Source organism: Anastrepha obliqua, chromosome 6 (assembly GCF_027943255.1).
Source record: "Anastrepha obliqua isolate idAnaObli1 chromosome 6, idAnaObli1_1.0, whole genome shotgun sequence".
In the NCBI taxonomy this organism is placed as follows: domain Eukaryota; kingdom Metazoa; phylum Arthropoda; class Insecta; order Diptera; family Tephritidae; genus Anastrepha; species Anastrepha obliqua.
Genome location: NC_072897.1, coordinates 39,724,430 through 39,751,288, shown reverse-complemented (window position 1 = coordinate 39,751,288; position 26,859 = coordinate 39,724,430). Strand labels below are relative to the sequence as shown.

The 26,859-nt window shown below is 39.0% G+C and overlaps 1 protein-coding gene across 4 annotated transcripts in view; it reads right to left on the bottom strand.

Moving 5' to 3' along the window:
- LOC129249945 (fibulin-1) overlaps nucleotides 1–26,859 on the bottom strand; it is a 117,037-nt gene that overhangs the window by 26,542 nt on the left and 63,636 nt on the right. For all 4 annotated transcript variants that reach the window (XM_054889609.1, XM_054889608.1, XM_054889610.1 and 1 more), the window contains 2 exons: nucleotides 12,598–12,738; nucleotides 12,220–12,531 (listed from right to left, as the gene is read on the bottom strand). In XM_054889609.1, coding sequence (XP_054745584.1) covers nucleotides 12,220–12,531; nucleotides 12,598–12,738 — 453 coding nt within the window. The remainder of the gene's footprint in view (nucleotides 1–12,219; nucleotides 12,532–12,597; nucleotides 12,739–26,859) is intronic.

The following is a 26,859-nucleotide window of genomic DNA, read 5'->3' as shown; positions in this document are numbered from 1 at the left end:
GAACTTGCTTCCAATGAGCCCACTTTACCATGGATGGTTGAAGCGTCCAGAGGAGGCTTAGCAAAGCACATTACCAGCATGAAAATGCTCCTCATAAAAAACCATCTGCCAGAATCGGCTTAAAATTATAGGTCCTTCCATTTGTGGAACAACATCAAGACACGCGCTACAAATAGAAGGAGGATCTCGGCCAAACAACTATATTAACAGAATTGTACGTGCCAATTATTTATTTATTTTTAACAAAATAGTTTCATATGGGCGGAGATTCGCAACTTCGCGATCGGTTTTAAATTTAATAATCAATTCACAAAATAAAATCTTGGATTAAGTGAAATAATTTCTTGTTTTAATATTAGACTTGGCAATTTCCGCTAATAACTTCTATTTGTACCATTATTTACATTCCAATATTAATTAAAATTATTTTTTTAAACCGTTCGGAGTTCGTTTCCATTTAAGTAACAAAGTACTTTTTTGCTACCATTTTAAAAAGAAAGGATTTAATTTGTTCCACTTTATTCACCTTCTCAAATACAACCTTTTGTAAGAGAGTGTGAAAAATCGAATGTCACTAGTGAGTAAATCTTTAATAACAAAGTCCTGCGAGGGTGAGTCGTAAAGTTAAATTTCGCAGGCCTGTGTAATTGAATCATGATGTATAAGTAAATTGTTAAGAGTCAAACTACGTCAAGTGGGCCCCGAATTTTCCATCAAATTCCCGATTTTAAAATCACATGCATTTTTGGATAGAGAATTTGTCACATAATAATTGTTGTGAATAGTTTTTTTTTATTTCGCTTTTTGTTTATGTTATTAACAATTGAATTTTTTTGCATGATATTCTTGTAAAATCAGTATCTCAGAAACTACAATTGATAATTTGATGAAATTTATTTCGGTTACCGAAAAATGTTTACTCTACCGATTTAACGCTCAAAGACTGTGTATTTGTTGAAACAATTATTTTTAACAATAATTTTTATGAAAAATCGCAATTATTTTTGCGTTCTTCACGCTCTAAATGGACAATATTACAGTCAGATTAAGCGCACAATGCTCACCTTTAATAATCTGTAAAAAAAACTTTGTTCATCCAATCCGTTCTGAAGATATCGAATTTTTTTTTCAGTCGAGGCACTACGCACGAAAACGAACTTGCATGAACATGGCTTTGCAGAGTCGTACAGTCGCCGCAACTTCTAGTGTTAGTGTGCTGTGATTCCTAGTATTCAAACAATATATCGGTAAATACGTTTGCAAATCATGTCGTATGAAGATATATGAAAGTGCAGCGTATATACATACATACGTTCAAGTCCACAGTGGGTATAATCTTGAAATTATATACATATATACATATATTGTGCATTGAATAGTTATTATTTAGGCAAATAAAGTCAATTAGTTCTCAAAATTTTGATTAATTTTTTCTAGTGCTGACCAAGGAGCAGAAAACGACGAGTCGGAAGTTTCTTCTGATGCAGAAGAATGTTCGGATAGTGAAGCTAATTTTGAAAACCAGGAAATTCAGATTGACCTAAAATTAGAAAAGGTGAACAATATTTTACAGGAACTTGGTGAATCGCCAATAAAAAAAACGACATTTTTCAAAATTAAGTGATATGAATGTCAAAGAGATAATAGCAGAAATCAACAACGAAAAAAAGGAAAGAAAACAAGGAAAAAAAATTGAATTCAGCATTTGTGGAGAATATAAAGTCTGCTTTACGTGAGAAAAAAAAATACAAATGATAAAATTCAAATTTTAACAACGGTACCAGATGAGGTAACATCGAAACAAATGCGTGAAACAAGTGACCATTCACCCGTATGTAATTTACTATTGTATCGATGGTAAACAGCATCATTTAAGCCTTGTCATCATTTCTGAAAAACTAACCCACGATACAAGTTCGGTTCACTTATTCAACACAAGACTTGTTAAATATCTTAAAAGCAAATTTGTATCCAGAAATATAAAAAAGTTCTCTTATTCTTCTGATGGAGCTGCATCACAGTACAAGAATAAATCTAACTTTTTGAACCTATATTACCTAAAAAAAGATTTCGGAATCGAAGCCGAATGGAATTTCTTCGCGACTTCCCATGGCAAGGGAGCGTGCGATGGGGTCGGCGGAGCAGTTAAAAGGCTAGCTGTATGCAGCGTGTGGCTGGAAATCATATTCGCGATACTAATGCTCTTTTCGAGTGGGCCAAGGGTGCGTTTAAATCGATAGATTTTGTTTTTTGTTCGCAAAAAGATCATGATGCACATGAAAAAAAATTTCCAAATGCTTCAATGAGGCAATAGCTATCAAAAAAAAACGCGGCAGTTTCATCACTTCGAACCTACAAGTAACAAAAAGATTCGAAGTAAAATCTTCTCCGAGGATACATCTTGTTTCGAGACTATTATTACTAATTAAATTTTGTATGTTTTCATGTAGATATGGATGTATGTAATAAAAATTCTAGTAATGAAACACCTCATTTTTGAATCCTTAATCCTTTTGTATGTCTTTTTTAAGTGTTATACGTTTTAGCGTATGATCCACTGGGACAATGCAAGGCCAACTGCGAAGCGCGTCGCGTGGCACCAGACTATACTGCGCATCAAAACTTTACACAGTTTGACAAAAAATTCGATATCTTCAGAACGGATTGGATGAACAAAGTTTTTTTTACAGATTATTAAAGGTGAGCATTGTGCGCTTAATCTGACTGTAATATTGTCCATTTAGAGCGTGAAGAACGCAAAAATAATTGCGATTTTTCATAAAAATTATTGTTAAAAATAATTGTTTCAACAAATACACAGTCTTTGAGCGTTAAATCGGTAGAGTAAACATTTTTCGGTAACCGAAATAAATTTCATCAAATTATCAATTGTAGTTTCTGAGATATTGATTTTACAAGAATATCATGCAAAAAAATTCAATTGTTAATAACATAAACAAAAAGCGAAATAAAAAAAAACTATTCACAGCAATTATTATGTGACAAATTCTCTATCCAAAAATGCATTTGATTTTAAAATCGGGAATTTGATGGAAAATTCGGGGCCCACTTGACGTGGTTTGACTCTTAAGGTAAAAGTAATAATAAAGGATGCTCTTCTATAGGTATGACATATTTATATAATTGTTGAATATTATTAAATTTATAATTTCAGTTTGATGCAAGTATTTTCAAGACATCTACTTGTTCGTTATTATGTGCGTGAATAACTTTTTTAATTTCTTATTGATGGTTCACATTTGTTTTATCATCTATACTTGTAGAAATCTTAAACTGTACTAAATGTGGTCCGTTTACTTTTAAACCATTCCAAGTATGTTCATTAGTTATTACAATATTGCCGTGCTCTATAATTTGTTTTGGAATATTATTTTCTTGTATTATGTTACATTGAGCTTGTTGATTTGATACCAGTAAAATTGTGCAATTATCCCTTAATTCTTATTTACAAATACTAATGCATAAATAATTTTTGATACATTAATAAATTCGTTATTACATTTTGAAACCTTTTGTTTTACTTCATATTTTCCTTGTTTAAATGCTAAATATGGTTATTATTACGGTTTTAAACATGCATACATGGATGTCGGAATATTTTAGTATATTAATTACATGAATACATATAATATTTCATTGTTGATTACTTCATTTATTTCTTTTAAATTTAAAGTTCCTGAATAAAATTTTCCTAAACTTGCAAAACCTTCCCTTATAGTATTCGCAATACTTTCCAATTCTTTCAGGACTTCTGTCACAATTAGTTGCTCTGTGATAGATTTAGGATTAAGAGTTTCAAGGATCTTTTCGAATTGGGAATTTATTTTACGTTGTTCGTTATTGTTTTCTAACAATTGGTTTAATCCTGTTTTAATTTCTATTAAATCATCGTGATCGTTGTCCCTGTTACAAATTTAAGTGCCGAGCCCAAAAAATTAAAAGCTCGTTTAGTTCGATATTTTTTTAAGTTTCTGTCCTGTTCATGAGCATTTCCTCTTGTTGTGATTCCTGTATTCTATAGTGTAACCTCATAATGTTTTCGTATGGGGCTAATATATTAGATGTGATATAGGTAAGTTGTGTTGTCAAACATATACATCGTGTCTGATTCTATATGCACAAATTTTTTTACATTTTAAGTCCGTTATTTTGTCGCAAGAACAAGATGAAAGAATAAGTAATAAAATTAATCCAGTTGCCACTTCCCTGTAAAATTTCCCTTTTACTATCAGAATCTTGTCCCCTCGATCTTCTTTGACTTGATGTTGGTCGTATTTTGCCGATGTTTTATTTCGTAGATCTGTCCTGTTGTAAATCGCATCGCCTTGTTTGTAGTTAATAATCTTTCGATTTTTATTATGGTACCTGAGTAAAGCCATGTCAAGTGATCCTCGAAAATTTCACTAAGTCACGGATTTTAGGGCAAGATGTCTCGTTGTATAGTCAAAGTCATGTTAACGCTATTCTATAAATATTTCGCGCAAATTCCAATTTTAGCAATTGTTATTAACAATTAAAGTTTTAAGCAAGATTAAATTGAAAAATTAATTACTCCAAAACTACAATAGATAATGACGTGAAATTTTGCATACCATTCAAGTATTGTCTGTACTATTTTTTAATTGTTAATAACTTTTTGTATTGTGACAAATAGTTGCATTTTTTCATGCTTTCTTCACGCTGTTAAACAATCGGACTTATGCATAATTGTGCGAAAAACGCTTACCTTCAATAATCTGAAAATAGAATTTTGTACTTTTACTCCATTTCCGAGATATTGACTGTTTTGTAACTTAATGCGCTCGACGGTGGCATTGCTACCATCGGCTGATCGGTCGCGCGACGGCTTGAAGGACCGCGCAAACTGAAGCAGCGTGCACGTTTGAACATGCCCGCACAGGATTTATTGCCTATTGACTGAAGTCGTCACTGCTTTGTGTCAGTTCGATTTAAGTGGTGACTGGTGATAAAGCATATTTGCATATTTCAATATTATTATAAATATGGTTCGACCGAGCAAATGCTGTAATCCGTTTATGAAAAAAGGCCATAATTGTTTCCGACGCAATTTATTTTTGGTGACATCTAAGTGGAATGATAAATTTGAAAAATATATTGGTCAATATGTTTGTAAAATGTGTCGCAAAGAATTATATCAGGGTGCGAAAACCATTGTGAACATTGTCAGAATACGAGATGAGCTGTAATATTTATTCAATATTCTTCCAGTAATTATTTAATTATTATCGCTTACATTATCACATTCTCACATACTCAGCTTTTGTGAAAAATATTAAAGACGCTTTGCTTCAAAAGAACAGTATCAACCATAAAACAATCGATTTTGATTTTTGCTCTCAACTTGAGCATGATGCTCATGAAAAAAAATATCAAAACCACATCAAAGGAGCTGTAGCGATAAAAAATACGCGGCAATATCACCAGTTTCAACCTACAATTGGAAAAAAAGTTCAAAGTCGAATTTTTTTAAAAAACGATTCTTTGTTTGAAAATACTATCAGCAAATAAAAGTAAAAAGTAAAAATGTCATATTATGGTAAAAATGTACTATAGTTGGAATCTTTCGGACTTCTAATACAATATAATTATTGTAATGAAATTAGTTGTACGCTACTTCAGTTTGCGCGGTCCCTCAAGCCGCCGTGCGACCGATCAGCCGATGGTAGCAATGCCACCGTCGAGCGCATTAAGTTACAAAACAGTCAATATCTCGGAAATGGAGTAAAAGTACAAAATTCTATTTTCAGATTATTGAAGGTAAGCGTTTTTCGCACAATTATGCATAAGTCCGATTGTTTAACAGCGTGAAGAAAGCATGAAAAAATGCAACTGATTACGAAAAGTTATTATTTATTTATCTATTTGTCACAATAAAAAAAGTTATTAACAATTAAAAAATAGTACAGACAATACTTGAATGGTATGCAAAATTTCACGTCATTATCTATTGTAGTTTTGGAGTAATTAATTTTTCAATTTAATCTTGCTTAAAACTTTAATTGTTAATAACAATTGCTAAAATTGGAATTTGCGCGAAATATTTATAGAATAGCGTTAACATGACTTTGACTATACAACGAGACATCTTGCCCTAAAATCCGTGACTTAGTGAAATTTTCGAGGATCACTTGACATGGCTTTACTCACCTTAAAAGCTGCTGCTTCTGTTCAGGTGTTTCACGAATGTCAGGATATTTCTCGCGATTAAAAAACGCGACCTCAGGTTTATATCTTGTGCTTGAGTGAATACTTTTGTTGTATTGGTGAACTGCGTTGTATAATTCGTAAGCGGAAGCTGTTTTATTCTCTGCGGCTGAAGTTTGACAGAGTTCGATAAGTGTGCTATGTAACCGTTCAACTTGAGTGTTTGATGTTGAATGATGTACAGACGTGACGGAGTGTGTTATTTGTAGTCGACTGTATACTGATGCTGTCCTATTTCCTATGATTATAGTCTCGTTATCAGTCATAAGATATTTTGCGTTGGAATAGATTTGTGTGAGGACTTTCTCAATATACAGGGTTTGATTGATAAGTAATAAGCCTTATTTTTTTAAGCAGTTTTATTAAACCTTTTGGCTTATACAACTAATATTCTTCAAAATAGGACCCTTGAGCGTCAGTACACCGCTGGTAGTGGTCCTTCCACTACAGGAAACGTTTTTTTAACTCATCCGCCGGAATCGCGTTCAATTCGGCTGTCACAGTTTTTTGGATCGCCTCGATGGAGTCGCATCTCAAGTTTTCCGGTCACGATTTCCCGCACATTGTAATAAGTTAAATTTAACTCTTCACTGATCTCACGTAGACCAGCACGTCGGTCAATGTTCAAAAATTCACGAACCCGGTTCACATCTTCGTCTGTTTGCGTCGTCGAAGGCCTTCCAGATCGCTGTTCGTCTTCGACGTCCTCCCGGCCTTCCTTGAACGACTTGTGCCACCGTTTTACCTAGGCACTGGACAGAGATTAGCCCCCGTTAGCCTGCTTGAGTAGCCCAATGGTTTCGGTACTCGATTTGTTTAGCTTTACGCAAAATTTGATCGAGTAACGTTGCTTGAACGATCACTGGATTTTCCTAGCACACTTTTAAAACAGCTTTCACGCGCGGAGCGATGTTGACTGCACCGCTGCTACCAGCGAACTGGGACCGGTTTCTTGTGGAAGGGGAAGGTCCAACGATCATTTTCCCCCACCAGCCGATTCGGTTGATCGCTTGGCAGACGCTCCGCGCGGGAAGGCTCATTACTTTTCAATCAAACGCTGTACTCGTGGGAATATAATTTAATTTCTAGTTTTCGAACAAAGCAGTATTTCGAGTATCTGTCTGTAGAACTGGGATACATATTGTTCTTCATAGGAAATATGTCCATTTGTATGTATTCCCCTACTTTTGTTGGTATTGGTGTTTTTCCTATAAGTTGTCTGTTCGGTTGACGTTGACAACGCATATCTCGCATTGTTTGTCTCCGTACTGCACATTTTTTTTAGGTTTGGCCTGTAGTAGTTTAAAAATATCTCTTGCGGGTTGTTTTTGTAATTTCTATGAGCTCTTCTGTGAGATTGAATAATAATCTCTTTTTGTCTATCGATATTCGTAATATTAGTAAGGAGTGTTTGTGCTTGTACAAACGTACAATTTGGAAATGTACGAATAATATATTTTGCAAAGTGAAATATTTCTTCATTTTCTACCCTTAAAGCGTTTGTAACGTTTGGTCTGACTATCTCCTTCAACTTCTTGCATAAAATTTTTGAATCGTTGTAATATATCGTGTGTCTAGGTAGAATGATCGGCAAATATATTCTCAGATACGGTTTCTTTCTCTTCGTTGGTTTTTATAATAATAATTTGGTTTTTGAACGCATTGAATGGCTGTTTCACTTTATTTATGTTGGTGAGCTTTGTGCGGAATGGGCTGAGCAATCCGTTGAGGTGTTTATTTGCTGTCGAAAAAGTGCATCTGCTACAATATTTTTATAACCAGGTTTGTAAACTAATTTTGCTCCGTATTCCTCTATTAAAATTTTGCATCTTATTAATTTGCTATTTGGATTTTTAAATAAATTGTCAAATAGGCTGAAATTGAAATTGAAGTTTGAAAAGGTCTAGCCAAGAGGCACCAGAAGATTTGGTGGCTCCTAAAACACACTAAAAAGCCCATTGTATTTAAAGCTCTGGAAGGGGGGTAGATAGTCAAGGAGGGAAGGAGAAAAGTATCAGAGAAAGAGATAGAGATAGTTAGTCCAGTGAGAATTTTCCAGATTCTTTGGCAAATCTGTAAATATCATCCAGTTTTAGAGAACGAATATTACTCATTCTCATTGACATCGGAACCCAATACTCGTAGCTGTGCTCTAGCAAAGGCAGGACACTCACAGAGAAAGGGCTCAGTGCTATCCGCCTCCTCCAAGCATGACAGGCATACCGAGTCCTCGATGATTCCAATGGTGGTCATATGCTGACCCTATGGGTTGTGTCCTGTAATGATGCCGACCATCAACCGAATGTCTTTCCTTCTAAGTTTTAGTAGCAAGTTTGACAGTTTTCTGTTGGGACTTGTCACAAAACACTTTGCAGTTCTGCAGCGTTCCAGACCGGACCATCGCTCTTTATGTAGATTGCCTACATAATCGCTGATCCAATTCTTGATTCCTGCGGAACTGATTCCGATTATTGGCTCTGGCCGCTGATCCACGGTGCAGCCTGACGGTCACTGAAGACTCCAATCTGTTTCCCACTCCATCTCCTCTCGATTATCCATTCGGCTACTTTCAGGATGGCAAAAACTTCTGTTTGGAAAACAGTTGCCATTTCCCTCATAGCATAGTGATACTTATTACTATCGTTTAAGTACCATCCTCCCCCAGACCTTATACCATTCTTGGACCCATCGGTAAAGAAAATATCCGACAAACCTCCCTGCATGCATTCTGGATTGCTGACATCAAATTTCCTTCCAAATGAAACTGTATCAGGTCATCTTTAGGTGCCAAAAACAGTGGATACTGCTCCGATAGAAACTTAAAGACTTCTCTGTGTCCCGCAGTTCCATCTTCGTGCCAGAAACCATATTTATGGGGTCTACACATTGCTTTTATTGCTTGCTGTTGTATCTTAAGATCCAGGGGGAGCAAATCAAGCATAGAATTTAGGGCATCACCAGGGGTTGTACTCATGGCACCCGTGATGCATAAGCCTACACTTCTTTGTAGCCTGTATAGTTCCCGGATTGTGGACTTAACCATGCTCCGTCGCCACCAGACCACACAAGCGTAAGTGTTGATTGGTCTAATAAGTGCTATGTATATCCATAGGGCCACAGCAGGTTTCAGACATCAGGTTTTACCAAAGGCTCTGCGGCATTGCTGAAAAATCCTCAATGCGCGATTAACATTCAGTGAAACATGTGTCTCCCAAGTCAGCTTCTTATCCAAGATTAGTCCTACAGTGTTGGAAGACTGAGCCCATCCAATTTCCGTTTTCTCGTAAACAAGACTGTGGTTGTTTTGTTCGGATTAACGGAAAGACCTTGTCTCATGTACCCGTCATCGATTTTGTCAAGAATTCTCTGCATTTTCGTGCAAAGCCTCCTTAAGGATTTGTCCGATGTTAGCGCACAGACATCGTCCACATATGCTTGGACGTGAAAATCGAGTTCCTGCATCTCCACTAATAGAGAGGCTACGACGAAGCACCACAGCAGCGGAGAAAGAGCACCCCCTTGGGGACATCCTTGCTTGGCCCTGAGTGTGATTTGTTCGTCACTGCTCCCACCAGCGGTTAACAGCCTCTCAGAGAGCATGGAATATATCCATTTTACAATGGTTTGATTAACTCTGTGTCGTTCGGCAGAAGAACATATCGAGCCGAAAGGGGCATTATCAAAAGCCCCCTCAATGTCCACGAACACGCCCACAGTGTATTCGTCAGCTTCCAGCCCGGCCTCAATCTTGCTAACAAGATCGTGTAAAGCTGATTCACATGATTTTCCACTCTAGTAAGCGTGTTTATTTCTACTAAGTTGACCTCGCGGCAATACCACCACTGGAATATGTTTCTAGACCACTCTTTCCAGACTTTTCAACAGGAACGATGTCAGAACTGATTGGTCTAAAACTTTTTGCTAGGGAATAGTCATCTTTTCATGGTTTCGGAATAAATACTACTCTTACGCGTCGCCATCTGGATGGTATACAACCAAATGCAAGACAGGCTGTGAAGATCCTTTTCAGGGCCTCAATCAGCCTGTCTCACTATCCGACTAACAATATACCAGCTGTACCTAGAGGTTCCACCGTTGCTACCGTTATTGTTCATGCCACTCTCAACTTCAGAGAGAGTTCTACTACCCGGAAAATGGGTTTCGAGTAGAGCATTAAACGTTTCCGATTTGGAAATGGTGTATGAACCATCAGGTTTTCGAATGGAATCCAGCCTTACTGAGTGGTCTAAATGAAGGACCTTACAAAGTCTCGCTGTTTCCCTCATTTCTTCGACGTTAGTGCAGAAATTTCTATAGGATTCAAGTTGGGCTTTCCGTATTTGTTTTCTTACATTCTCTCTGTGTAAGTCGATGATTAGCCCGGTCCTCTTCTGTTTGGGTCTTTAAGGCCTTATCAAGAAGTTTTCTGGACCGTACACGAAGTTTTGACAGTTCAGGGTTCCACCAAGGAACCGCTTTCCCCTGTCTGCTTTGCCTGAGTGGGCATAGTTCCTCAAAGTAATTGAGGCGTGAGCAAAGGGAGATCTGCTGGTCTCATCCGAGGTTAATAGAGGTTGCCCCCAAGGTGCTGTGCTGTCTCCATTGCTCTGGTGCATGGTGATCGATCCTCTGCTCACCACCTTAAACGACTCGGGAGTCTACGCACAAGCATATGAGGACGATGTTGCCTGTTCGGCAACGGGTCACTCTAGCCCACAAGTGAGCTTGGCAGGCTGAGAGAGGGTGCAGATGGACAAAACTGATGTTACCTGTCATGTCCGACTGATGTCGCAGTTTCTCCTGTCACTAAGCAGAGGGAACTGTAGGAGGTTGGTTGGACTGATGACGGCCACTTTCTATGGGTAAAGCACATGGAAAAGGTGGGCATCTTAGACAGTGCACTTTGCCCAGTATGTGGAGAGGAGGATGAGACGGCGGACCCCTTTCTGTGCGTCTGCCCCGCCTTCGCTCGAATCAGGCTTGAGGTCTTTGGCACTGATGTGTTAAGAAGCGACCACCTTGGCTCCTTGCCACCACAAGATCTACTCAGATTTCTTCGGAGGTCGAGTAGATTTAAATAGAGTTAAAAAGGGAACCCGAGTGCAGTATAATGGATTTAGTTGTGTCTGAGTGCTGCACTTGCTAGTCTGTCCCGGCAAAAAGAAGTTCAATTCATGTAGTTTTGTCATCACCGCGGCACCTACTTTGAACAGAGCTTTCTCATAGTTAAATGCTTATGCGATATAAAGCCTACATGTTCTTTTGATATTTTTACGGTGTCAGCTAACTCACGCAACTTCACTTTCCGATCATTCAAAACGATTTTATGGATTTTTTGATGTTTTCTGGTGTTTTCGCCTCATTTGACCGTCCACTGTGTTGTGCATCATCGGTGTCTCTACGACCATGGTTGAAGTCAGCAAACCATCGTTTCATTGTTGTTTCTGATGGAGCGAAGTCCCCATAAAACTCGTCAAGCTATTGATTCGCTTAAACGCTATTTTTCCTCATCCAGAAGCAGTATAAAATTAAAAAACAAAATGCTCTTTGATGAAGTGCTTTAAAAATAACAAAAGTAGCGTCACTCCTAGCACAATAACTCACGAACTAATGAATAGAATATTATGCAATGTTCAACTGTCTTTTTAACGTTAGTACTAACTGAAAAAAGAGGTTAATCCAATAAAACTAGTGCCATCTATATTTAGGCCCGGCGGTTTTTTGGGTTTTTGGGTTTTATGGGCAACAAACTTTTGCAATAAGAATGACGTGGTGAGTACAGAGAAATATGAGTGGGCGAAATTTGACGCGCCACCTATAATTGTAAGCTAACACCATGCGAATATGTTATCGAAAATTTTTGTCCAAAGGACTTTTGAAATAAACATTGGGTTTTTATTTTATTTTAAATTATACGATTTTAATAGGGCACTATGTATGTTTTATATATACCATGTGTTATATATACCTTACCTACGCAAGCGCCCAATTGGTTACGATGAAAACCTATGTCACATGAGGGTAACGGATTGTTAACAGGGTCTCTATTGTGGCTGAGAGTCTGATGTGAAGCGTAATTGTTTGGATAATTGTAAGTCGTTCGATTTCGATAGTAGTAGGGGGAGGAAACGCTGGCTGGAGTTGTTGCAGTAATTGTTGACGACTTCGTTGTTGTAGTCCGCATGGTCGATGGCATACGACGGTAACAACGAAATGAACCTTTCGTGTTGTGACACTCGTAATCTGGCGGACAATTATGTGTATCTAGGGCGCACTCATCGTCGTCTTTATAAAACATAAACAGATATAAGATTTAAACAAAAAAAACATGAGAAACTGAAATGCTCTTACCATCGCAATTTCCTGTTTCGGCATTCAGTGTGTAGCCAGTACCACAACTTTGAAGTCGGACGCAGACGTAAGATCCATGTGTGTTGTCGCAACGTTGCGTTGGAAGGCAGTTATGGTTGTTAATAGAGCACTCATTTATGTCTGCAAAATAAACCTAATGTAACTGACCTTTGAGTATACTGTTGAGTTTCTGTGGTTGAGTACTTTGATTTTGAGGGGCCTAGATATTTATATTTTTCCCCAGTGATGCCTTCCATAAAGATTTTCCATTATTTGATTTGTTGAGTAAGTAAGAATATGGATTTACAATCGCAATAAAAAAATATTTTGGAGGTGGATGCCAGTACTGGCTCCCCGTTTCCACTAAAACATGTTGTGTGACTAATTCCTGTGAAGTATGATGAAAAGTGCAGCATGAAAGAAGATGAAAAGCAAATAATCGCGACGAATTGCCTTGCTTATACGACTATACACAAAACAAAGAACAGCGCACAGTGCTGTAGTTCCATATAACAAGTGGGCCAAAATAAGAAACGGATGGATTTTAAACAATTTTGCCTTAATGGATTAGAGTACGCTGACCCCGAGAATAATTTTTGTTTTTGTATAGCTTTAATATTTCCGATTAAATTAAGGCTGAGATGAAGATTAAATATTTTGTATTTCTAGACCATTCCAGTGCATGTTACGTTTATGTTTCCTTATTCAAGTTATTCAATAGAATAGCTTTCAAGTAAATATTCAATGCCCCTATTTTTTGTTCTCAGCGAAGCTTCAGAAAACTTCTCTAAAACTTTTTTCGGATTTATTTATACTGCCCCACCTTTTTAGGGCAGTAGCTTTAATAATGGTTAAATTACCTTTCCAACAACGCGTGTATACTATATTTGGGGCAACAAAATTTTTGATTTTTGTTCGCATAGAAAGCACTGTGCAACGCAGTGAAGCAAGTACCATGTCGATTCGTCTTCGCACACTTTTACCCAAGTGGTACAAGTGTTCAGGGATATCCGAAATGTTTTCGGTAACACGTCAGATAATTTATAATGTTATTAATCGAGCGGAAAAAGATGGTAGATTAGAGCAAAAGCATACAGGTGGGTCTAAAACTAAAATTAGGAGCAAAGGAGCTTAACGAGGTATTGTTGTCTCTCATGAAGCAGTGCATCCAGCCATACTGCACCACAAATATTCATATCAGTACGGAAGAAACCATTACTGTCTGAAGAGTGAATGTAGAAAAATGCCTGTATTTTACTTTGAACCACATTTTCGAAGCAGTAGATTATTGGAACAACGTTATATTTTGTGACGAGACAAATATAATGCTGTATTACAACGTTGGACTGACCAGAATATAGTGCAAGCCCTTGACATCTTTACAAAATCGAAATATAATTCCCACGGTTAAACTTCGAAAAATTTCCCATTTTGGGGTGCATTTCAACTAAAGGAGACTTATTGTTTATTGATGGCACAATGGACGCCAGACAATATTAAATGTATTAAAGAAAACTTAGTCGACACTGCTAAAAAGTTTGGGTTTATCACTGAGAATAAACCCAATTTTAATTTTTACCAAGATATCAATGCAAAACATAATGTGGGATGTGGCTTCTCTACAATTCCGGTAAAGTTATAAATAGCCCAAAGTCCCGACATAAACGTGTTTGAAAATTTGTGGGCCTTTTTGAAGAAAATAGTCCATAAAAGACATCCAAAGAACGCAGGAGCATTAAAAACTGAAATAATGAAGGAATGGCAGACTTGCAGAATACACCGAACGCATACGATATAAATAAATTGGTCCATTCCATGAAAAAGCGCATGCAAAATGTTGTTGAAACTAATAACCCATAACTAATAACCCAAATATTAAATTAATCAAAATATTATGTATTCACATTATGTATTTAATAAAACAAAACGGTATTAAAAGTTGTAAAAAAAGAGTTCAATTAAAGTGTCGAAATACTAAATTTGCATTAATCTGAAAACATGATGCTGTTAATTCTTCTTCTAATACTTGTCACAAAATGCTTATTTATTATATTACGTACATGGTAACCAGCGTTATACAATACTAAGCGGATACTTTGGAATTAAATTAGTTTCCAATCACATTTTCCACTTTAGATTTCATTTGGTGACACTTATTTTGGAATTTATTCTTATTTTACGCTTGATTACGCTATTTTCTTTATAATTTAATCCCCGAGGATGTCTGGAGCGCAACTTATGTATTGTTTCCCGTTTATTTATTTACCATATTTTGGATTGTATTCACTAAACGATCGATTTCGCATAATAATTTATTTTGTTTATGACATTTTATTATCAAATTTTTCAAATCATCAGAAAGCTCTTGATACCATCGCTAAAAAATATATAAGCAATTTAAAAGGAAATGATTATCTTCAAATTATAATACTCTTTTAGAATTGTTGGTTTAAATTACTTGAGCTTTTTTAAGCCAAATCGAACAAATCGCATAATGTTCATCAAACAACCGCCCACTGCGTGCCTATGAAACCGGTCGCAAATACGCGAATGCTATGTGTAAAAATTTGTGATTACATATTGCTATACATTATTGGGAAACGAGTAAAATTCAATCTATTTCATAGATATAGTATATACCAACTAACTTATGTAAGTGATTAATTCTCTTCTTCTTCTTAACTGGGGCGTTAACCGCTTACGCGAATTTGGTCGTGTAGAACAACAGATGAAAACACCAAGAGAAGCCAAGTCCTTCTCGCCCTGATCTTTTCAACGCAATGGAGGCCGCCCTCTTCCTCTGCTACCACCAGCTGGTACTGCATCGAATACTTTTAGAGCCGGAGCGTTTGTACAAATTCAGACGACATGACCCAGCCAACGTAGCCGCTGGATCTTTATTCGCTGCGCTATGTCTATGTCGTCAGAAAGCTCATACAGTTGCTATACTCGCCGTCTCCAACGTGCAAAGGTCCAGAAATCTTCCGCAGAATCTTTATCTCAAGCATTCGAAGCCACGCTTCATCGGATATTGTCATCGTCCCCGCTTCTGGGCCATACGTTAAGACGAGATAGCCTTGTATCGTGTTAGTTTGGTTCGTTGAGAGAGGAATTTACTACTCAGTTGCCCACATAGTCCAAAGTAGCACTTGTTGGCAAGATAGATTCTACGTTGGATTTCAAGGCTGACATTCTTATCGGTGTTATTGTTGGTTCCTACATAAACGAAGTATTTTACAACCTCTAAGTCATAACTGTCAACAGTGACGTGGTTAGTTTTGCGGGTATACCAATTCAGACTTCGCGGCAAATAGGTAACTGCTTTTGCACTGTCGAATGCAGCTTTGAAGCCGACGGAAGGTAGTGTGTATCGATTCTCCTTTTATTGGTATTTTCCAAGACTTGGTGTATGTGAAGATATGTTCGATGGTAGACTTTCCAGGTCTAAAGCCACACTGATAAGCTCCAACCATTTGGTTGATGGTGGGCATCAACCTCTCACACAATACGCTCACTAGAACCTTATAGGAGATGTTATGAAAACTACTCCCGCGATAATTGGCTGAGACTGCAAGACCACCCCTCTTATATATTGGGTAGAACGCACTTAAATTCCAATTGGCAAGCATGCTTTCGTTCGCTCGTGCACCTTACCAGCTCCTCGCTGCTATGTTTGAATAGCTCAGCTGGTAGTCCGTCGGCTCCCTCGGCCTTGTTGTCCTTTAGACGCATTATCGGTATTGTCACCTCGTCATGGTCTGGTGTTCCGCGACCATTCCGTCATCAACGATTGGGGTATCGAGATTTGTTCCCTCCATAATTTAAGTATGCTCTGGATGTCAGTCACCAGTTCGTGGTCTTTGTTCTTACAGGAAAACGCCCCTCTCTTCAAACGTTCTGTAAGTCGCCAAACTTTCTGGTAGAATTTTCGGGCGTTGTTCCTTTTGGGTGGCATCTCAAGCTCCTCGCATTCACGTATTTCGGCCTTTCGTTTTATCTGCCTGATAATACGTCTCTCTTCCTTTCTTAGCTCCCGGTGTCGATTCCTCATGGCTCGCGTTGCGCACAATCCCAGCGTGGCTCTATAGCAGCATCTTTTCTTTCTGAGAAACGTTGCTCCATTGTTCGTGCATGCCGGATTGGTGGGCAGTACTCCCTGAGAGCAGGAGTGAGGGTCGAGGGGCGAATATTCTGGCTGTCTGTTGTGATTGCAGCTTTGCGATGTCAAACATTCTTTGTGTGGGTAGATGTACGTTGTTTGCTGCACAGAGGTGTGTGCCTAGTTTGACGAAAAATTCTCTCCTTGCCCACCTTTTCGTTGAAGTCGCCAAGCACGATTTTTATGCCGTGGCGGAGGCAGCGGTCATAGGAACATTCCAGGCGCTCATAGAAGGAATCTTAGGTCGCGTCGTCCTTCTTTTCCGTCGGGGGGGCGGGTGATGTTGAAAAAGTGCGAGACGCTCTTCCACAGGAGTGAACGACAGTACTATGCGACGAAGTCTCTTTCCCACAACAAATCCAACACCGAATTTGCGCTCCTTAACATGACAGCTTTGGTAGACGTCGCAAGGTCCTAATTTTTTCGTACATTGTCTCGTCCATCGGTTGTTCGCAAGCTAATCGCGGAAGAAGTGAGCTGCTTGAACCATATGTAGAAGAATTGTGACTAACTCTATGTAGGTATAAATTTGTTCTTTATCATATTTGATGCTTTTGGAAATATTTTGATTCGCCTATTTTTTCGTGTGATTTTTATTTGTTTTAGCTTTGTTTTGTACGATATATTTTCAGAAAAAATATATGGCAGTATAAGTACATAACTTAGGAATCTAAAAGCTCTGTTAGCAAAGCTCTAGATTTGACATAGTTTTCAACATCGAATCTCGACGTTCTCGACAATTAAGCACTAATGAATCCACTACTTAGCAGATTTTACCCGTAAACGTGCTCATGGTGGCCATTTAAATTATACCACTTTTCTCAAATAATTGTTAAGGGCAACATTTTGAATAAAAATAGTGAAACCTGAAAAATCTCTTTTTACATGTTTTATTTTAAAACAATTAAAACAACATATAAATGCGTCTTTTGAAATACCCTTTCTAAGTCTTCTAACTTTGATACACGTGTATCCTGCTTTTCCAGGAGCGCATTCATGTTCGACGACAACTCCGCTGATATTTATGAAATCTGCGATGCAATTTGTGACGGCATCTATGGTGAAATTTTTGTCAATTGCCGGCCGGATATACATAAATCCGGTCGGGTAACATAGAACCGACTGTTATAGGAACGTCTTTGTTTTCTCTTCCAGTTTGGAAGATGATTCTTCAGGTTCCAACTGGTTCGCCGACATATACATATTTCCAAAGCATCGCTCAGCCGTGGTTGCAACTCCGTTTTATATCCCGAAGTTGATGAGCCACGCTGCTCCAACTCTTCCTAGTTCCTAACATAATTTTCATAAATTAAGTTTGTTACTTAGCACGTCATTACGTCTATCCTGAAGTCTAAAGGTGCGAAAGTTAAGTTCATTCAGCTTTGCCATTTTTAGGATCCTGTTTATGGGACCTTATTCAACAATCCACTTCCACAAAATTTTACGTTTTCCTCCAACTGGCTCCCACAACTAAATTCCCCACAATCTCCGTCTCGAAAATTGGACGGGAAAGCAAAAACTTAACGTGAATGGTAAATGCTCGATACCCAGTGCTTACCTTGGACAGAGGTGCGACGAATTCGATCGGCAAAGACTTGGACGCATTAACTAAAAGAGGTAGAGAAGATGAAAGCTAAGAAATTGTTGGAGAAATACAGCTACATAATCGGCGCTGGTTGTGGAAAATTTGATTGAACTCTCATCGTGAAGCATCAAATAGACACGAGAGATGCATAGCCAATTAATCAAGTTCCACGACGAGTTTTACCAGCAAAGCGCAGTGAAGCAAATAAAATAATCCAGGATATGCAGCAAAGTGGAGTAATTATGTTATCGGTAAACCCCTGCAGCTCATGGGTTGTGGTCGCTCAAAAGGATGTAGGTTGTAAACGGTTTTCCAACAAGAAGTCTTATTTTGGTAAAAGATCAATGGTTTCGTTGCTTGTGCCACACAACGTCGTCTTGTTGAAAATAATCGTTGTCCAGATCAATACCATCCAATGCCGACCATAAAAAATCGTTAATCATCTCTCGATAGTGAAATTCATTCACCGTAACTGTTGCTCCAGCTTCGTTTTCGAAAAAGTAAGGTCCAATTACTCCGTCGGACCATAAACCGCACCAACCAGTCACACGTTGAGATTAGTGACCCTTAAGACCCAAATCTTTATGCAAAATACGGTGTAAGGACGTTTGTGGAATGCCTAATTCCAAAGAACGACGAAGAATGGACAAAAATGGGGTTTCTTCAACACTTTCGGCTACAACAGTAGTATTTTCGGCTATTCTTGAGCGACGTGCACGAGTTTTATTCTTCACATCACTAACTTGTCCCAGCAGTTCGAATTTTTTTTACCAATTTCTGTATTGCGGTCCGACAAGGTGCTTCACGATAACCCAAAAATGTTCGAATTTTATAGTGAATTTTAAATGATTTCAATGCGTTGTTTAAGCGTACATCGTTTCATTTTTATTAATGGCGTAGTTTCTATTTGTTAAATATCAAAAAATGACAGCTTCAAAAGTGGCATCTACCGAAATAGAGGGCTATTCAGAATAACACCTATTATTGGAAAACCCTTCAGAAAGATGAATGAAGTCACGAACAAGAATAGCTACCCATGGCTGCGAATAAATGAAACTCTCGACACTTTGTTTTGGTTTAGATGTGGTGATTTAAAAAGTTGTTATTGGCAGGTGAAAATCCAGAGTTTCGATCGTGCGACGACAACTTTTAGTATAGGAGGGGGGTTTTGTCAGTTTTCTGTGATATCATACGGATAATGCAACGCTCCAGCAAGCTTTGCGTACGCATGCAGCAAGTGCTAAGGGGGCTCCACTAACAAACTTTTCTAGTCTATCTGGATGACATCGTCATTATGGGTGACAATTTTAGAAACCACCTGAGGAATTTCGAAGAAGCCATTCAGCGCATTGCCTCAGTGGGATTACGGTTGAGTCCGAAGAGGTGACCTTGTTAAAGCCTGAAGTCACGTATTTTTGACACAAAGTGACAACCAAAGGCGTCAAGACTAACGAGGAAAAAATGAAGACAGTAAAAGATTTTCCACGACCAAGAAATATCCACGAAGTGCGAAGTTACCTAGAACTGTGCACGCATTACCGTCGTTTTGTTCAAAGATTCGCAAATGTTGCCCGGGATCTCCATAATCTCACAAAGAAAAATTGCGCTTTTGTGTATCCTAAAGAACAAGAGGAAGTTTTCCAGCAATTGAAAGAGCTTATTATACTGTGCCTATGATAGCGTGTCCGACCGCGAGAGAAAGATTCGTTCTAGATACAAACGCTAACTCATGCGGAATAGGAGAAGTAATGTCACAGACCTTTCATGAGCAAGAAAAAGTGCTCATATACTATAGCATCGTATACTGCGGCCACCGTAGCCGCATGGGTTGGTGCGTGACTACCTTTCGGAAATCAGTGAGAACGTAGGTTCGAATCTTGGGGAAAGACCGAAATGAAGAAAAAGTTTTCTCTAATAGCGGTCGCCCCTCGGCAGGCAATGGCAAACCTCCGAGTGTATTTCTGCCATGACAAAGCTCCTCATAAAAATATCTGCCGTTCGGAGTCGGCTTGAAACTGTAGGTCCCTCTATTTGTGGAACAACATCAAGACGCACACCACAAATAGGAGGAGGAGCTCGGCCAAACACCCAAAAAGGGTGTTATATTATAGCTTCTGCTGACGCTCAAGCATGCATGTCCAGCAGCTTTTATGTGTGCGTGTCGGGTGCATGACGCTAATATCTAAAATTTTTGATTTTCATCATGCAAAAGCCGACAACAAGTATGTTTGACATGAAGCAAGTACGTGTGGCACCCCACTCGCACACATATAAGCTGCTGGACATGCATGCGTGGGCCTTGGAATGGGGTAGCAGATACACCAATAAAAGGGGAGATGCCTTGATCAAGGCATTCTCACTGCTTGATGCGGTTCTGCTAAACACTGGGGGAAAAAACACCTTTGAAGTGAATGGTCGTGCATCAATAATAGACATCACTTACGCCAGCAGGGCGCTAGTACGATCAGCAAGCTGGCAAGTGTGTGATTTCTACACAGGCAGTGACCACCTTGCCATTCAGGTGGACTTTTCGCATGGAAAAGAAAAAACAGAATAAGGGCTGAAGGGTGGAGACGCTTGATGAAGAAATGTTCCAAATCATGTTAGAAGAGAACCCGACTAACACCAACGATGTGGAACTACAGGCGGAGCTGCTAGTAAAATATGTTAGCAGAGCTTGCGATGCCGCTATGTGCAGGAAAAGACAGAGAGCTCCCAGAAAGCCTGTATACTGGTGGAACGAGGAGATCAACACCCTAAGAAGCGAATGCAAAAAAGCAAGGCGCCTTTCCCAAAGGAGTTATGGGTTGGCAGAACACTACAGGCTCCGCGAGAACTACAAAAAGAAGCGGAAACAATTAAAGAAAGCCATTAAAAGCAGCAAGGCAGCCAGCTTTAAGGAACTGTGCCAGAATGTGGACGAAAACCCGTGGGGTGATGGCTACAAACTCGTTATGGCCAAGGTCAAAGGAGGCAGAGGATAGGCACCAACTTGCCCCATTCTTTTAGAAAAAGTTGTACGTACACTCTTTCCAAAGCAAGACATGCAACCAAGCCAGACACAGTCCCACGCAGCAGAAGGCAGTGTCACAATCAGTGAAGCAGAGGTGATTTTGGTGACGGAAAGTTTCGGCAATGCTAAGGCTCCAGGACCTGACCGCATTCCGAACAAGGCACTGAAGATAGCTGTCAGGCGCAATGCAAAGCCATTTGCAGAACACTTCACCAAGTGTATAAATGAAGGCATGTTTCCGAAAGTATGGAAGAAGCAACAACTAGTCCTACTTCAGAAACCGAATAAGCCAGCGGGTGACCCAAATTCTTATCGGCCACTCTGCATGATAGATAATATGGGTAAAATCTTGGAGAAACTAATCTGCACGCGCCTGGAACAGCATCTGGAGAAAGTGCCGGCTGAACTATCCGAACATCAGTTTGGTTTTCGAAAAGGTCGTTCAACCATCGACGCCGTCAGGAGGGTGACAAACATTGCAAGCAAGGCTATTCAGGGTGACAGGTGGATGCATGGTGATAAAGAATACTGTGCAGTTGTCACTCTGGATGTTAAGAACGCATTCAACTCGGCATACTGGCCACATATTATAAAGGCTCTTGAAGAAAAAAAACCCCAGCATACTTAGTACGGGTTATAAACAGTTATCTGTCGGAAAGAGTACTTCTGTACAATACAGATGAAGGCCCTAAGAGATATGCAGTGACGGGCGGAGTACCGCAAGGATCTGTGCTGAGCCCGATCCTATGGAATGTACTATATGATGGGATACTGCAACTCCCAATGCCGAGGGAAGTGCAAATACTAGGGTACGCAGACGACATTGCGTCGCCAAAACAATCCCTCAGATTCAGAGTATCTGCAGCGAGGCCACAACGAAGGTCAAACAATGGCTAACGGCGGTTAAACTACAGCTAGCAGGGCAAAAAACAGAAGCAGTCCTCATTACGAGTAGAAAAAAGCTAGAAACGAGCACACTAAACATTGATGGGTTTAACGTCACAACACAAGTGGCACTACGATATTTGGGTGTAATGATCGATGCTCGACTAAGCTTCAAGGAGCACATTAAAAAAGCATGCGGCAAGGCAGCCATGGTAACGGCGGCACTGTCAAGAATCATGGCCAACATCGGTGGTCCCACTCGGAGTAGAAGAGCGCTCCTGGCTAAAGTTACCCAGTCTACACTCATGTATGCAGCACCCATATGGGGTAAAGCCCTGATACAGAAAACATACGCGAAGAAGGCGGAAATAGTTTTTAGACTTATTTCCCTTAGAGTTGCCTGTGCTTTCAGGACAGTGTCGTTTGAAGCAGTATGTGTCATATCGGGTATCATGCCACCAGATATAATGGCCTCTGAACTGGGTAGAGCGTACGACAAAGCCAAAAGCCTAAACAGGAGATTAACGGCGGCAGAGCGTAAAGAAGAAAGACTGGGGAGCATAATTGAGTGGCAAAATCGCTGGGACCTAGCGACAAAAGGGAGATGGACGCATAAACTCATCAGAAGCGTACAGGCTTGGGTTGAGAGAGGACATGGTGACACAGATTACTACCTCAGACAGTTCCTGACGGGGCATGGATGCTATAGAGAGTATCTCCAAAGACTCGTCCACGAGGACGCAGCTGACTGCTCGTTCTGCGGCAACGGTAGTGAGAACGTGGAACATGTCTTCTTCTCCTGCCCGAGATACGCATCTGAAAGAATGAGCATTCAAGAAATCATAAAAGAAAAAATAACCCCGGGCAACATTGTAGATCACATGCTGCGGTCGAAGTTGGTGTGGGCCAAGATGAGAGAATGGTCCGCAAATGCGTTACAGGAACTTCGAAAAAAGGAATGGGAACGCAGTAAAGAAAGAAGACAAAGAAATAATGAAGGCTAGACGGAGAAAGAGATAAAAGTGAAGAGCTATAATGGCCAGCTTGGCCCTGCGATGCAATGCTTAAACGGCGGTACCGCAGGGCAAACTAAAGCTACAGAAGTCGGCGTTAGGGTTTAGTACGTAGGTGTACTGTTTCGCAAGTCCAGTTTAGTAGTAATACTGACTGTGCGTGGTCCCGAATGAGGTGCACCCTTAGCGATCAGTATGAATCGTGCATGCCGTCTGCATTGACGGTATCTATGTAAGATTCCAACTTCGGATACAAAAAAAAAAAAAAAAAAAAAAAAAATGCATGCTTGAGCGTCAGCAGAAGCTATAATATCTCTTCAGAAAGCCAAACGCGCATACACGCATATGTATATATGTACATAAATATGCATACAGACTACCTCCACTTCTGACAAACGCAGACCCACTTGACATAGGGCATGGAAAAGACAACAACCATTCGCTGTGACCGCCTACTCCTTACCCTTCTGGAAAATGCGTATGTATATGCACAACCCATATACGGTTGGTCGGGCACGATTCACTAAAAGGCTAAAAAGGAATCCGAGCGCATTCAAAGGCACTGCATTTTGCCGAAAATGAATTATGAAGCGTGCACAAAGTTATCCTATATTATTCTTCGATACCTTTAACAGACCTTTTGTATGAAATGTAACGTTATTATCTGGTATATGAATACTTATTCATATTAAAATCGAAAAATATATGTTAAAGCTTTGAAATAAAAAGTACATTATGATTGAAAATATTTAGTTTAAAAATTTGAGGCTTCGGTCTCTGTATACTGCACATCAACACAACTCACAGAAGCTTCAGTGATTTCTTCAATATTAAACTTTTGGCACTTTGAGCTTCATGCGAAAGCTGATTGTCTGCACAGTAGCCTACAAATAAGCCGCACTCTTGTTTTAGAGTAAGTTTATTACTTTGCTGCTAAATGCATATGATTTTGTTCACTTTTTATCAAGTGGAGAACCACATACGTAAAGGAATATAATAATTTAGTATTTATATACTATGATTCGAAATTTTCCCTAGTATTGAAATGTCCGAAACAGAACATTTTTATAAGCTATGTAAATACTTCTTACTATTTTGTGCATCTTACTGTAGCTTTTGCGAACATTTATATACATATAGGTATAAGGAGCCGCGGCGACTCGACATGACAAAAATTCAAGATTTACCAGATATTGACAAATAATTCTACGCGAATTCGAATGGTCGAAAAAATTGGCATATGGCGGTTTGTTGTATGAATGAAATTACTTTGCTCTTAGAAATATGAGCTCGAACTTGTGAATGAATTTTTTGTTTTTGGACCATATAGTATACCTAAAATGTTCAGCACCGTCGCGACTAAAATAATGGTGACCGCTGCGACTGCGTATATGAATGTATTTTGTTTGTGTAGTCGTTATGCTTAGATTTTGGCTTTGGACGACATACGTATGTTGAGGCATGAAGTGAGTGCGCTGCGTTTTTCTTGTGTTCTAGAACTTTTTAGAATGCGTGGTGGCAAAGCGTCCATCGCCTTGCGCTTGCTGCTGCTTTTGCGTCAATTATGAGTTTGAATTTTTGAATAATTTTTTATTTCAGTGAAATAAACGTTAAATAACCGCAGAAGGATGGGTGGTTTATTTCTTTTGTATTGATTAACAAATACTTACCGCGTTTTATTTCAACTTTTTCTCCGAATTTGAAGACATCATATTGTGCAATGGAGACACCAAGTCAAACGAAAGCCAAAAAGGTAACGCAGAGACCACAGACGCCGCAGTCGGCAGAATCTGATGAAATAGACTTGGATAAAACCGTCGTTGAGACCATCGATACTGAGAAGTCTCTTCAAAAGTTAATTAAAGACCTGACAGAACTGACAGAACACGGCTGCCACGCCGATTAACTCTACTAATTCCCCAAGTGATAATTTGCCATCACGAGTCGTTCCGACGCCAAGGAACATCTCTTTTGCTCTAGATAATTCAGTGACACCTGCTGTAAGTGCTATGCACAGGAAGTGACAGGGTCAGTAATATCGCCATACTCTAACTCAGTCCCAACCGCTGCTTGGAATCTGCCATTTTGACAACATTCGCCTAACATACGCTCCAACAAATATGACGTACACCGCTACCAGTACCCATTTCCCGTCTAACCAAACAACGCATATGTGGATGCCACATTCTATATGAATTGCCGGAGTTCAATGGCCGTCCTGAAGATTGGCCTATATTTTTTACATCGTTTAATGAATCAACAAGAGGCTACGGATATTCTATGCTAGAAACACTACGTTTGCAAAAGTGTCTTAAAGGTGCAGCGCGGGAAGAGGTAGAATGCTTGCTTGTTGATTGACGTAACGTTTCAGAAATAATTGAACTCTTAAAGTTTCGATTTGGCCAGCCAGAACTTCTCGTTAGAAGTCAACTTATGAAAATAAAACAGATATTACCCATACCAGAAAATCGTTTGGAAAGGATGGTATCGTTTGCATCTAGTGTAAAAAATCTAACAGTATTTCTTAAGACAGCCAATGACTAAGAGAGTAGATTGGGCATCATATTCTATGCAGATTCGTCCATACCCCACTTTAATACATTTTGAACAATGGATGAGTCAATTTGCAAGGATTATGGCTAAGGCCACAGTTTACTCGATGCCCTCCACCATGCAACCCAGCTAAAGCAAGTATTTGCCGTAAAACCACTTGCTTGCAACGAAGGAATAAAGCAATGTATAGAATGCTCAGACAGTCATCACTTGTCAAAATGCCCCGTAAATTAAAAAAAACTGTTAAACAAAGGTGGGAAACCATTAAAACTCACAAGTTGTGTTTTTCTTGTTTAATAAAAGGTCAGAACATGTACCAATGTAAAAGGAAACAGGCATGTATGGTAGAGGGTTGCAAGAAAACTCACCACCGTTCCTTACATGAAGCTAACCTGCATTACGTCAATAAGCATGAAACACCACAATTGCTAGAAAAAATGCAGCAGGTTAACACTGTACAGACCAATAAACTTAATAAAAAATGCTACAAAGATTTTATATAAAATACAGCGCACGCTCGATAACGTGAACGCTCTAAAGCGTGAACACCCCAAAACGTGAACAGATATTTTTATGCATTGACTACTCTAAAACGTGAACAAACCCAAAAAGCTCTATAACAGGAACAATAAACGTTACAATTATTTGAATGTAATTTACATTGATCTCAAATAATTCTGAAATTGGGGAATCCCCTAATTATGAAATAGCCATTTTATTCGTAATTGCATGTAAGGAGTAAAATATTTCAGTCGCGGTTTGGTTTTGCAAAGAGTGTTTCGTCTTATGTTTTCTGGTGAAAATGAGTTCTAAAAAACCCGTGTGCTTTACATTAAAACAAAAGGCTAAAATTCTCGGCTTTTTAAAAAAAGGCTCATCTGTTACGATTTTAGCAAAGAAATATTATGTTGCTAAATCAACAATTTGTAACATTAAAGCGAATAAGCAAGTGATTTTAAAGTGCGTAAACAACACGTATTGTGGACCTGAAAATAGAAAAACACTGCATTCTTCAGAGTAGCCCAAAATGGAGAGAGCTCTTTATCGTTGGTTT